At 72.2% G+C, this 13,860-nt stretch overlaps 1 protein-coding gene across 1 annotated transcript in view; it reads left to right on the top strand.

The window, feature by feature from the left end:
- Positions 1–13,860, top strand: part of RYR1 (ryanodine receptor 1) — a 128,129-nt gene that overhangs the window by 42,451 nt on the left and 71,818 nt on the right. Inside the window, 11 exon segments of the mRNA XM_072848771.1 lie at positions 603–750; positions 1,923–2,128; positions 3,994–4,168; positions 4,260–4,468; positions 7,250–7,626; positions 7,760–7,886; positions 8,929–9,089; positions 9,714–9,879; positions 10,002–10,088; positions 10,856–11,082; positions 12,812–13,622. Of these exon segments, the coding sequence (XP_072704872.1) occupies positions 603–750; positions 1,923–2,128; positions 3,994–4,168; positions 4,260–4,468; positions 7,250–7,626; positions 7,760–7,886; positions 8,929–9,089; positions 9,714–9,879; positions 10,002–10,088; positions 10,856–11,082; positions 12,812–13,622 (2,694 nt within the window).

Below are 13,860 nucleotides of genomic sequence, written 5' to 3'. Positions count from 1 at the left end.
GCCCTCACGCCCACGGTGATGCCCCCACGCCCACGGTGGTGCTGTCCCCATGTCCCCACGCCCATGGTGGTGTCCCCACGCCCATGGTGATGCCCCCACGCCCACGGTGGTGCTGTCCCCATGTCCCCACGCCCACGGTGATGCCCCCACGCCCACGGTGGTGCTGTCCCCATGCCCCCACGCCCACACTGATGCCCCCACACCCACGGTGATGTCCCCACGCCCACGCTGATGTCCCCATGCCCATGGTGGTGCTGTCCCCATGTCCCCACGCCCACGGTGGTGCTGTCCCCATGTCCCCACGCCCACGGTGATGCCCTCACGCCCACGGTGATGCCCCCACGCCCACGGTGATGTCCCCACGCCCACGGTGGTGCTGTCCCCATGTCCCCACGCCCACGGTGGTGCTGTCCCCATGTCCCCATGGCCACGTTGATGTCCCCACGGCCACGGTGATGCCCCCCCGCCCGCGGTGGTGCTGTCCCCATGCCCCCACGCCCACGCTGATGCCCCCGCGCCCCGGCCGCGCTGCCCCCGTGCCCCCTCGCCCCGGCGACGTCCCCGTGCCCACGGTGCCGGCGTCCCCGGGCCGCCGTCCGCAGGACATCAAGAACAAGCGGAACCCGCGGCTGGTGCCCTACCACCTGCTGGACGAGCGCACCAAGCAGACGAACCGGGACAGCCTGTGCCAGGCCGTGCGCACGCTGCTGGGCTACGGCTACAACATCGAGCCCCCCGACCAGGAGAGCCGTGCGTGGGGCGGGGGGCTGGCGGGGCCCTTCGGGGGCGGGGGCTGTTGGGGGCGGGGACCCTTCGGGGGATGGGCAGGGGGCCATTGGGGGTGGGGGCTGTTGGGGGCAGGGGGCCCTTCGGGGGTGGGCAGGGGGCCATTGGGGGGTGGGGGCTGTTGGGGGCAGGGGGCCCTTCGGGGGATGGGCAGGGGGCCATTGGGGGCAGGGGGACCCTTCGGGGGCGGGGGGCCCTTCGGGGGATGGGCAGGGGCCATTGGGGGGTGGGGGCTGTTGGGGCGGGGGGCCCATCGTGGGGATGGGCAGGGGGCTGTTGGGGGTGGGGGCCCATCGTGGGGATGGGCAGGGGGCCACTGGGGGCGGGGGGCTGTTGGGGGCGGGGGCCCATCGTGGGGATGGGCAGGGGGCCACTGGGGGGCAGGGGGCCCTTCGGGGGGCAGGGTGCCATTAGGGGTACAGGGGCCCTTTGGGGAGGTGGGGGCTTTCTGGGGGGCAGGGGGCCCTTCAGGGGACGCGCAGGGGGCCATTAGGGGTGCAGGGGCTGTTGGGGGACTCTTCGGGGGATGGGCAGGGGGCCATTGGGGGGCAGGGGGCCCTTTGGGGGGATGGGCAGGGGGCCATTGGGGGTGCAGGGGCCCTTCAAGGGGGCAGGGGGCCCTTCGGGGGGCGGGCAGGGGCCATTGGGGGCGGGGGCTGTTGGGGGCGGGGGCCCATCGGGGGATGGGTAGGGGGCCATTGGGGGTGCAGGGGCTGGCAGGGGGCGGGGGCCCTTCGGGGGGTGGGCAGGGGGCCATTGGGGGGCGGAGGGCTGTTGGGGGGTGGGGGGCCCTTCGGGGGGGTGAATAGGGGGCCATTAGGGGTGCAGGGAGGGTGCAGGGTGCCGTTTGGGGGTGCAGGGTGCCCTTGGGGGGCATGGGGAGGGTGCAGGGTGCCGTTTGGGGGCACGGGGAGGGTGCAGGGTGCCCTTGGGGGTGCAGGGGAGGGTGCAGGGTGCCGTTTGGGGGTGCAGGGTGCCCTTGGGGGCGCGGGGAGGGTGCAGGGTGCCGTTTGGGGGTGCAGGGGGAGGGTGCAGGGTGCCGTTTGGGGGTGCAGGGTGCCCTTGGGGGCGCGGGGTGCCGGGAGGGGTGCCAGCCCGGCAGCGGGTGCGGGGTGCTGACGCCCCGCGCCCCCCAGCCGCCCAGGGGGTGCCGCGGGGCCGGGGGGACAAGTCGCGCATCTTCCGGGCGGAGCGGGGCTACGCGGTGCGGGCCGGCAAGTGGTACTTCGAGTTCGAGGCCGTCACCACCGGGGAGATGCGGGTGGGCTGGGCGCGCCCCCACCTGCGCCCCGACACCGAGCTGGGCGCCGACGACCTCGCCTACGTCTTCAACGGGCACCGGGTGAGACCCCCGGCCCCCCGGGACCCCCTCGGCCCCCTGGGACCCCCACAGCCCCCCTGGGGGCCCCCCCAGGACCCCCCCGGCCCCCCGGGACCCCATAGCCCCCTGGGGACCCCCCGGGACCCCCCGGCCCCCTGGGACCTCCACAGCCCCCAGGACCCCCATAGCCCCCTGGGGACCCCCAGGACCCCCCGGGACCCCCCGGCCCCCGGGACCCCCATAGCCCCCTGGGGACCCCCAGGACCTCCACAGCCCCCAGGACCCCCATAGCCCCCTGGGGACCCCCAGGACCCCCGGGACCCCCCGGCCCCCGGGACCCCATAGCCCCCTGGGGACCCCCGGGACCCCCCCGGCCCCCTGGGACCTCCACAGCCCCCCAGGACCCCCATAGCCCCCTGGGGACCCCCAGGACCCCCCGGGACCCCCGGCCCCCGGGACCCCCATAGCCCCCTGGGGACCCCCGGGACCTCCACAGCCCCCAGGACCCCCATAGCCCCCTGGGGACCCCCCGGGACCCCTGTAGCCCCCCAGGTCCCCCATTGCCCCTGGTCCCCCTTGTCCCCAAACGCGACCCGTGCACAACGTCCCTGGACCCCCAGTGGCCCTGGTCCCCCTGGGTCCCCATCGCCCCAGGTCCCCCAGGTGCCCCAAATGCCACCAGTGCCCCCGGTCCCCCTGGGTCCCCATCTGTCCCCATCGCCCCTGGTCCCCCTGTGTCCCCATCGCCCCGGTCCCCCTTTGTCCCCATCAACCCTGGTCCCCCTGGGTCCCCAACTGTCCCCATCGCCCCGGTCCCCCTTTGTCCCCATCTGTCCCCATCACCCCGGTCCCCCTTTGTCCCCATCTGTCCCCAGCTCCCCCCTTTGTCCCCATCTGTCCCCATCGCCCCCGGTCCCCCTTTGTCCCCATCCGTCCCCATCGCCCCGGTCCCCCTGGTCCCCAACTGTCCCCATCAACCCTGGTCCCCCTGGTCCCCAACTGTCCCCATCGCCCCAGGTCCCCCTGGGTCCCCATCTGTCCCCATTGCCCCGGTCCCCCTTTGTCCCCATCTGTCCCCATCTCCCCAGCTCCCCCTTTGTCCCCATCCGTCCCCATCGCCCCGGTCCCCTGGTCCCCAACTGTCCCCATCAGCCCCGGTCCCCCTTTGTCCCCATCTGTCCCCATCAACCCTGGTCCCCCTGGTCCCCAACTGTCCCCATCGCCCCGGTCCCCCTTTGTCCCCATCTGTCCCCATCTCCCCAGCTCCCCCTTTGTCCCCATCTGTCCCCATCACCCCGGTCCCCCTTTGTCCCCATCTGTCCCCATCTCCCCAGCTCCCCCCTTTGTCCCCATCCGTCCCCATCGCCCCGGTCCCCCTGGTCCCCAACTGTCCCCATCAGCCCTGGTCCCCTGGTCCCCAACTGTCCCCATCGCCCCAGGTCCCCCTGGGTCCCCATCTGTCCCCATTGCCCCGGTCCCCCTTTGTCCCCATCTGTCCCCATCTCCCCAGCTCCCCCTTTGTCCCCATCCGTCCCCATCGCCCCGGTCCCCTGGTCCCCAACTGTCCCCATCAGCCCCGGTCCCCCTTTGTCCCCATCTGTCCCCATCAACCCTGGTCCCCCTGGTCCCCAACTGTCCCCATCGCCCCGGTCCCCCTTTGTCCCCATCTGTCCCCATCGCCCCAGCTCCCCCTTTGTCCCCATCTGTCCCCATCGCCCCCATCCCCTGAGTCCCCATCTGTCCCCATTGCCCCCCAGTCCCCCTGGTCCCCATCTGTCCCCATCACCCCCATCCCCTGAGTCCCCATCCGTCCCCATCGCCCCAGCTCCCCCTGGTCCCCATCCGTCCCCATCGCCCCGGTCCCCTGACGCCCCCGGTCCCCCCAGGCGCAGCGCTGGCACGTGGGCAGCGAGCCCTTCGGCCGGACCTGGCAGGCGGGGGACGTGGTGGGCTGCATGATCGACCTGACCGAGAGCCACATCACCTTCACCCTCAACGGCGAGGTCCTCATCAGCGACGCCGGCTCCGAGCTGGCCTTCAAGGACTTCGACGTGGGCGAGGGTGAGGCGCGGCGCGGGGGGTCCGGCGAAGGGGTTGGGGTTTTTTTTGGGGGGGGGGTCGGCCCCCCCGCTGACCCCCCGCCCCGCCGCAGGCTTCGTGCCGGTGTGCAGCCTGGGGCTGGAGCAGGAGGGGCGGCTGAACCTGGGGCAGGAGGTGGGCAGCCTGCGGTTCTTCAGCATCTGCGGGCTGCAGGAGGGCTACGAGCCCTTCGCCGTCAACATGAAGCGCCCCATCACCCTCTGGTTCAGCAAGAGCCTCCCCCAGTTCGTCCCGGTGCCCCCCGACCACCCCCAGCTGGAGGTCAGGGCGTGGGGAGGGGGCGCTGGCGGGGGGAGGTCCCGCGGGGGGGCAGGGGGGGCCCCGGGGCTGGGTGATGCGCGGTGCCGGGGGTCCCAAGATCGGGGGTGGGTGTCCCCGAGGGTCCCCAGGGCGTGGTCCCTGGGTGTGGGGGGTCCCTGGGTGCGGGGGTCCCGGGTCCATGAGGGTCCCCAGGGCTGGGTGATGCACGGTGCCGGGGGTCCCTGGATCTGGGGGTCCCGGGTCCGCGAGGGTCCCCAGGGCTGGGTGATGCACGGTGCCAGGGGGTCCCAAGATCGGGGGTGGGTGTCCCCGAGGGTCCCCAGGGCATGGTCCCTGGGTGTGGGGGGTCCCAGGTCCCCAAGGGTCCCCAGGGCTGGGTGATGCACGGTGCCGGGGGGTCCCAAGATCGGGGGTGGGGGGCGTCCCCGAGGGTCCCCAGGGCGTGGTCCCTGGGTGTGGGGGGTCCCTGGGTGCAGGGGTCCTGGGTCCGTGAGGGTCCCCAGGGCTGGGTGATGCACGGTGCCGGGGGTCCCTGGATCTGGGGATCCCGGGTCCGCGAGGGTCCCCAGGGCTGGGTGATGCACGGTGCTGGGGGTCCCAAGATCGGGGTGGGTGTCCCCGAGGGTCCCCAGGGCGTGGTCCCTGGGTGCAGGGGGTCCCGGGTCCATGAGGGTCCCCAGGGCTGGGTGATGCACGGTGCCGGGGTCCCTGGATCTGGGGGTCCCGGGTCCGCGAGGGTCCCCAGGGCTGGGTGATGCACGGTGCTGGGGGTCCCAAGATCGGGGGTGGGTGTCCCCGAGGGTCCCCAGGGCATGGTCCCTGGGTGTGGGGGGTCCCAGGTCCCCAAGGGTCCCCAGGGCTGGGTGATGCACAGTGCCAGGGGGTCCCAAGATCGGGGGGGGCGTCCCCGAGGGTCCCCAGGGCGTGGTCCCTGGGTGTGGGGGTCCCTGGGTGCGGGGGTCCCGGGTCCATGAGGGTCCCCAGGGCTGGGTGAGGCCCGGTGCCGGGGGTCCCTGGATCTGGGGGGTCCCGGGTCCGCGAGGGTCCCCAGGGCTGGGTGATGCACGGTGCCAGGGGTCCCAAGATCGGGGGTGGGTGTCCCCGAGGGTCCCCAGGGCATGGTCCCTGGGTGCGGGGGATCCCGGGTCCGCGAGGGTCCCCAGGGCTGGGTGATGCACGGTGCCAGCGGGTCCCAAGATCGGGGGTGGGGGGCGTCCCCGAGGGTCCCCAGGGCGTGGTCCCTGGGTGTGGGGGGTCCCTGGGTGCGGGGGTCCCGGGTCCATGAGGGTTCCCAGGGCTGGGTGATGCACGGTGCCGGGGGTCCCTGGATCTGGGGGTCCCGGGTCCGCGAGGGTCCCCAGGGCTGGGTGATGCACGGTGCTGGGGCGTCCCAAGATCGGGGGTGGGTGTCCCCGAGGGTCCCCAGAGCATGGTCCCTGGGTGCGGGGGATCCCGGGTCCGCGAGGGTCCCCAGGGCTGGGTGATGCACGGTGCCGGGGGTCCCTGGATCTGGGGGTCCCGGGTCCCCGAGGGTCCCCAGGGCCCCCAGGGCATGGTCCCTGTGTGCGGGGGTCCCAGGTCCCCAAGGGTCCCCAGGGCTGGGTGATGCACAGTGCCAGGGGTCCCAAGATCGGGGGGGCGTCCCCGAGGGTCCCCAGGGCGTGGTCCCTGGGTGTGGGGGGTCCCTGGGTGCGGGGGTTCCGGGTCCATGAGGGTCCCCAGGGCTGGGTGATGCACGGTGCCGGGGGTCCCTGGATCTGGGGGTCCCGGGTCCGCGAGGGTCCCCAGGGCTGGGTGATGCACGGTGCCAGGGGGTCCCAAGATCGGGGGTGGGTGTCCCCGAGGGTCCCCAGGGCATGGTCCCTGGGTGGGGGGTCCCAGGTCCCCAAGGGTCCCCAGGGCTGGGTGATGCACGGTGCCGGGGGTCCCAAGATCGGGGTGGGTGTCCCCGAGGGTCCCCAGGGCATGGTCCCTGGGTGCGGGGGATCCCGGGTCCGCGAGGGTCCCCAGGGCTGGGTGATGCACGGTGCCAGGGGGTCCCAAGATCGGGGGTGGGGGGCGTCCCCGAGGGTCCCCAGGGCGTGGTCCCTGGGTGTGGGGGGTCCCTGGGTGCAGGGGGTCCTGGGTCCGTGAGGGTCCCCAGGGCTGGGTGATGCACGGTGCCGGGGGTCCCAAGATTGGGGGGGGGTCCCCGAGGGTGCCCAGGGCTGGGCAGGGGGTGGTCCCTGGGTGCGGGGGGTCCCTGGATCCAGGGGGTCCCTGGTCCCCGAGGGTCCCCAGGGCTGGATGATGCACGGTGCCGGGGGGTCCCTGGGTGCAGGGGGTCCTGGGTCCCCAGGGCTGGGTGCTGCATGATGCTGTGGGGTCCCCAGATGTGGGGGGGGTCCCAAAGGTCCCTGGGGCTGGGTGATGCACGGTGCCGGGGGTCCCCAGATGCGGGGGGTCCCCGGTTCCAAAGGGTCCCCAGGGCTGGGTGCTGCACATCCCTGCAGGGTGCCAGGGGGTAAGGGGTCCCGATCCCTGGGGGTCCCCAAGTTAGTGATGCATTTCATTGTGGGGGTCCCCAGTACCTGAAGGTCCCCGTGACGGGGTGCTGCCCGTCCCCGAGGGGTCCCCAATCCCCGAGGGTCCCCGCAATGGGGCGCTGCCCGTCCCCGAGGGGTCCCCAATCCCCATGGGGTCCCCAGTCCCGGTGGGTCCCCGCCCCGGGAGGACGCCCGTAGCCGTGGGGTCCCCGGGCACAGCCGTCCCCGCCGTGACGCCTCCCCGGGGGTCCCGCAGGTGACGCGGATGGACGGGACGGTGGAGACGCCGCCGTGCCTGCGGCTGGCCCGCCGAGCCCCCGGCTCCCCGGCCGCGCCGCCCGAGCTCCTCTTCCTCCGCCTCAGCCTCCCCGTCCAGTTCCACCCCCGCTTCCGCTGCACCCCCGGGGCCACCCCCCTGCCCCAGGCCCCCCCCGAGCCCCCCGAAGACGCCGGCCTCGAGCCCCTCTCCGAATTCGAGCGCCTGCGTCGCTCGGCCGCGCCCCGGCACCCCGAGGGCGAGGGCGAGGGCGAGAAGGGGCCCGGGGGGGGTCCCGCCACCCCAGCCCCCCGGGACCAGCCCCGTGCCGAGAACGAGAAGGATGCGACCACCGAGAAGGGCAAGACCCGGAGGGGGTGAGCGGGGACGGGGGCACTGCCCCATGGCGGGGCCCTGGGGGGGCACGGCTACGGGGTGAGCAGGTCCGGGGGGGGCATGGCTGTGGGGTGTGTGGGGCCGGTGCCCCCCTCACCCCCCCGTGCCCCCCAGGTTCCTGTTCAAGGCCAGGAAGACGCCCTTCCCGCCCCCCCCCGCCGTGCCCACCGTCCCCCGCCTCGAGGAGGACGTGGTCCCCGACGAGCGCGATGACCCCGAGGTCATCATGAACACCACCACGGTAGGTGGGGGGGGCCCGAAACCCCCACCCCGCTGTCCCCCTCCCTCGTTTTGGCACCCTGACCCCCACCCCAGCACCCCCGGGTGCCGGGGTGCACCCCATCCCGTCCATGCCCCGTGGTCCCCATCCCCGTGGTCCCCATCCTTGCATCCCTGTCCCCGTCCCCGTCTCCCATCCCTGTCCATCGTCCTTGTGTCCCTGTCCCCGTCCCTGCGTCCCTGTCCCCATCCTTGTGTCCTTGTCCCCATCCCTGCATCCCTGTCCCCAACCCTGTGGTCCCTGTCCCCATCCCTGTCCCCCATCCCTGCATCCCTGTCACCATCCTGACATCTTTGTCCCCATCGCCGTGGTCCCCATCCTTGCATCCCTGTCCCCGTCCCTGTCTCCCATCCCTGCCCACTGTCCCTGTCCCTATCCTGTCCCCTGTCCCTCCATCCTTGTCCCCTATCCCTGTCCCCATCCCTGTCCCCACCCCGTGTCCCCATCCCTGTCCCCACCCCTGCATCCCTCTCCGCCATCCCTTGTCCCCCATCCCTGTGGTCCCTGTCCCCATCCCTGTGGTCCCTGTCCCCATCCCTGTGTCCCCGTCCCCATCCCATTCCCCACCCCTGCATCCCTGTCCCCACCCCGTGTCCCCATCCCTGTCCCCATCCCTGCATCCCTGTCCCCACCCCGTGTCCCCACCCCTGTGTCCCCATCTCTGTCCCCACCCCTGCATCCCTCTCCGCCGTCCCTTGTCCCCCATCCCTGTGGTCCCTGTCCCCATCCCTGTGTCCCCGTCCCATTCCCCACCCCTGCATCCCTGTCCCCACCCCGTGTCCCCATTCCTGTCCCCATCCCTGTGGTCCCTGTCCCCATCCCTGTGTCCCCATCCCATTCCCCACCCCTGCATCCCTGTCCCCACCCTGTGTCCCCATCCCTGTCCCCATCCCTGTCCCCAGCCCTGTCCCCAGCCCTGCATCCCTCTCCGCCGTCCCTTGTCCCCCGTCCCGTCCCCTGTCCCCCTCCCGCCCCCGCGCCCCCCTGACCTCTCTGCCCCCAGTACTACTACTCGGTGCGGATCTTCGCGGGGCAGGAGCCCTCCAGCGTCTGGGTGGGCTGGGTGACCCCTGACTTCCACCAGCACGACCCCGCCTTCGACCTCTCCCGCGTCCGCACCGTCACCGTCACCATGGGCGATGACAAGGGCAACGTGCACGACAGGTACCGCGGGGCGGGGGGGGGCTGGGGGCATCGGGGACAGCGAGGAAGAGGACCCCCAACTGGGATCCCCAAACTGGGATCCTCAGGGAGGGTGGGGACGGGGGTGACAACCTGGGGGTCTCTTGGGGCGCGACGGGGAAGGGGTCCAGGACCTGGGGGTCCCTTGGGGGGCGATGGGGAAGGGGTCCAGGACCTGGGGGTCCCTTGGAGGGTGATGGGGAAGGGGTCCAGGACCTGGGGGTCCCTTGGGGACGATGGGGAAGGGGTCCAGGACCTGGGGGTCCCTTGGGGGCGACGGGGAAGGGGTCCAGGACCTGGGGGTCCCTTGGGGGCGATGGGGAAGGGGTCCAGGACCTGGGGGTCCCTTGGGGGGTGACGGGGAAGGGGTCCAGGACCTGGGGGTCCCTTGGGGGCGACGGGGAAGGGGTCCAGGACCTGGGGGTCCCTTGGGGACGATGGGGAAGGGGTCCAGGACCTGGGGGTCCCTTGGGGGGTGACGGGGAAGGGGTCCAGGACCTGGGGGTCCCTTGGGGGCGACGGGGAAGGGGTCCAGGACCTGGGGGTCCCTTGGGGGGCGATGGGGAAAGTTGCCCCCCCCAGCACCCCACCTTTCCCCCCCCGCAGCATCAAGCGGAGCAACTGCTACATGGTGTGGGGGGGGGAGTTTGCCAGCACCACGCAGCAGGCGCGGGTCAGCCACACCGACCTGGTCATCGGCTGCCTGGTGGACCTGGCCACCGGCCTCATGACCTTCACCGCCGATGGCAAGGAGATCAACACCTTCTTCCAGGTGGGATGGCCCCCCCCACCCCCCTTGCACCCCCATGGCCCCCCATGAAGGCTGGGGGGTCCCGTCCCCGTGCCGGGGGCTCGGCAGCTCCATCCCTGGTCTCAGCGGCTTCGTCCGTGCAGGTGGAACCCAACACCAAGCTCTTCCCGGCTGTCTTCGCCCTCCCCACCAGCCAGAACGTCATCCAGTTCGAGTTGGGCAAGCTCAAGGTGACGCCTGGGTCCCCCCCCAGGTCGCCCTTGGGGGAGGTAGTGGGGTCTATGGGGAGATAGGGGGGTCTACAGGGTGGGCCGAGGGGAAGCTGGACCCCTGGGGGTGCTGGGGGTCTTTGGGTCGGTCTGTAGGGTAGACCAAGAGGAACTAGGACCACTGGGGAGGTGGTGGGGGCTATGGAGGGTTGTGGGGTCTGTTGGATGGACCAAGGAGAACCTGGACCTGTGGGGATCTGTGGGGCGGTCTTGGGGTCTACAAGATGGCCCAAGGAGAACCTGAACCCCTGGGGCTGGTGGGGGTCTGTGGGGGGTCCTTGGAGTCCATAGGATGGACCAAGGGGAACCTGGACCCCTGGGGCTGGTGGGGGTCTGTGGGGGGTCCTTGGAGTCCATAGGATGGCCCAAGGAGAACCTGAACCCCTGGGGCTGGTGGGGGTCTGTGGGGGGTCCTTGGAGTCCATAGGATGGACCAAGGAGAACCTGAACCCCTGGGGCTGGTGGGGGTCTGTGGGGGGTCCTTGGAGTCCATGGGATGGCCCAAGGAGAACCTGGACCCTTGAGGGTGGAGGGGGAGTATGAGGGGGTTTTGGGGTCTACAAGACGGACCAAGAGGAACCTGGACTCCTGGGGCTGGTGGGGGTCTGTGGGGGGTCCTTGGAGTCCCTAGGATGGCCCAAGGAGAACCTGGACCCCTGGGGGTCTCTGGGGGTGTCTGGGGGGGCGGCAGGCATCCCAGACGTGTCACACCCCCCGTGTCCCCGCAGAACATCATGCCCATCTCGGCCGCCATGTTCAGCAGCGAGCGGAAGAACCCGGAGCCGCAGTGCCCGCCGCGGTTGGCCATCCAGCTCCTGACGCCCGTCACCTGGAGCCGCATGCCCAACGAGTTCCTGGCCGTGGAGACCACCCGCCTGGGCGAGCGGCAGGGCTGGGTGGTGGAGTGCACCGAGCCCCTCGTCATGATGGCCCTCCACATCCCCGAGGAGAACAGGTCGGGGAGCCCCTGGTGTCCCCATCCCCGCCCCAGGGGACCCGGCGTCCTGGTGTCCTGCCGCCCAGGGGACCGAGGTGTCCTTCCCCCAGGAGACCCTGACGTCTTGCCCCAGGGGACCCCGGCATCGTGTCCCAGAGGACCCGCATGTCCTGCTCCGAGGGACCCTGATGTGTCCCAGCCCCAGGGGACACCCCTATGTCCTGCCCTGAGGGGACCCTGATGTTGTGTCCCATCTCCTGGGCGCCCAGGGGTCCCGTCCCCAGGGGATCTTGGTGTTGTGTCCCCAGGGGTGCCATCCCCAGGAGACCTAGGCGTCGTGTCCCCTTCGGTCCCATCCCTGGGGGATGCAGGGGTCCCATCCCCAGGAGACGTGGGTGCCCCATCCCCAGGAGACCTAGGTGTCGTGTTCCCTCGGGTCCCATCCCCAGGAGACGCGGGTGCCCCATCCCCAGGGGACCCCAGGGTCCCATCCCCAGCAGACCCTGGTGTCGTGTCCCCTCGGGTGCCATCCTCAGGGGACACAGTGGTCCCGTCCCCAGGAGACCCTGGTGTCGTGTCCCCTCGGGTCCCATCCCCAGGAGACGTGGGTGCCCCATCCCCAGGGGACCCCAAGGTCCCATCCCCAGGAGACCCTGGTGTCGTGTCCCATCGGGTCCCATCCCCAGGAGACGTGGGTCCCCCATCCCCAGGGGACCCCAGGGCTCCCATCCCCAGCAGACCCTGGTGTCGTGTCCCCTTGGGTGCCATCCCTGAGGGACCCAGGGGTCCCATCCCCAGGAGACGTGGGTGCCCCATCCCCAGGGGTCCCATCCCCAGGAGACCTAGGCGTCGTGTCCCCTTGGGTGCCATCCTCGGTGGACGCAGGGGTCCCATCCCCAGGAGACGTGGGTGCCCCATCCCCAGGAGACCTAGGTGTCGTGTCCCCTCGGGTCCCATCCCCAGGAGACGTGGGTGCCCCATCCCCAGGGGACCCCAAGGTCCCATCCCCAGGAGACCCTGGTGTCGTGTCCCCTCGGGTCCCATCCCCAGGAGACGTGGGTGCCCCATCCCCAGGGCTCCCATCCCCAGCAGACCCTGGTGTCGTGTCCCCTTGGGTGCCATCCCTGGGGGATGCAGGGGTCCCATCCCCAGGAGATGTGGGTGCCCCATCCCCAGGGCTCCCATCCCCAGGAGACCTAGGTGTCGTGTCCCCTTGGGTCCCATCCCCAGGAGACGTGGGTGCCCTATCCCCAGGGGACCCCAGGGTCCCATCCCCAGCAGACCCTGGTGTCACGTCCCCTTGGGTGCCATCCCTGGGGGACCCAGGGGTCCCATCCCCAGGAGACGTGGGTGCCCCATCCCCAGGGGTCCCATCCCCAGGAGACCTAGGTGTCGTGTCCCCTTGGGTCCCATCCTCGGTGGACGCAGGGGTCCCATCCCCAGGAGACGCGGGTGCCCCATCCCCAGGGGACCCCAAGGTCCCATCCCCAGCAGACCCTGGTGTCGTGTCCCCTCGGGTGCCATCCTCGGGGGACACAGTGGTCCCATCCCCAGGAGACCTAGGCATTGTGTCCCCTTAGGTCCCATCCTCGGTGGATGCAGGGGTCCCATCCCCAGGAGACGCGGGTGCCCCATCCCCAGGGGACCCCAGGGTCCCGTCCCCAGCGGACCCTGGCGTCGCGTCCCCTCGGGTCCCATCCCCGCGGGGCCCAGGGGTCCCGTGCCGACCCCTGCGTCCCCCCCCCAGGTGCATCGACATCATGGAGCTGTCGGAGCAGCTGGACCTGCTGCGGTTCCAGTGGCACACGCTGAAGCTCTACTGCGCCGTCTGCGCCCTGGGCAACAACCGGGTGGCCCACGCGCTCTGCAGCCACGTCGACCAGGCCCAGCTCCTCTTCGCCATCGAGAGCCCCGAGCTGCCGGGGCCGCTGCGCGCCGGCTACTACGACCTGCTGCTGGCCATGCACCTCGACGCCGCCCAGCGCGCCCGCGCCTCCATGAGCGCCGAGTTCATCATCCCCATGACCGAAGCCACCAAGAGCATCACCCTCTTCCCCGACGGCGGGCGAGCGCCCGGGCCCCCCGGCGTGGGTCCCAGCGCCTGTTTGCGACCCCAGCCCCATTTCGCCGAACCTTGTTTCGTCTTGGCGGCCGGCAGCGGGCGGGCGCCGCTCAGTCCCAGCATCCCCTTGGGGGCTTTGGGGGCTCGGGCCATCCGGATGCTGGCGGAGGCGGTGGCCGGGGGGGGACCCCACGCCCGGGACCCGGTGGGCGGCAGCGTGGAGTTCCAGCTGGTGCCGGTGCTGAAGCTGGTGTCGGCGCTGCTGGCCGTGGGCGCGCTGGGGGACGAGGACGTGCGCCGCGTCCTCCGGATGATCGAGCCCAGGGTCTTTGGGGAGCCCCGGCGGAAGCCCTCGGCCGATGGCGAGGAGGAGGAGGAAGAGGAGGCGCGGAGGAAGGCCATCGAGGCGGGGGAGATGGAGGAGGAGGAGGAGGAGGAGGAAGGGTTGGAGGAAGGGCTGCTGCAGATGAAGCTGCCCGAGTCGGTCAAGCTGCAGGTGAGGGGACCCTCCCCGGGGGGGGGTGTCACAGCCCCGGGTGTCCGTGTCCCCTCCCTGGGGTGCCTGTCCCCGTGTGTCCCCCCCGGGGAGCCTGTCCCCATGTCCCCTCCCCGTCTCCCCTCCCCTCCCCAGGGCGCCTGTCCCCATGTCCCCTCCCTGGGTTCCCTTCCTTGGGTGCAGCCGCTGTCCCTGTCCCCAGCTCCCGTCCCCAGGGACCCCCAGGGCCGTCCCCGAT

The sequence above is a fragment of the Ciconia boyciana genome, chromosome 33 (genome assembly GCF_034638445.1).
Source record: "Ciconia boyciana chromosome 33, ASM3463844v1, whole genome shotgun sequence".
In the NCBI taxonomy this organism is placed as follows: Eukaryota; Metazoa; Chordata; class Aves; order Ciconiiformes; family Ciconiidae; genus Ciconia; species Ciconia boyciana.
This window is presented reverse-complemented; position numbering and strand designations above follow the sequence as displayed.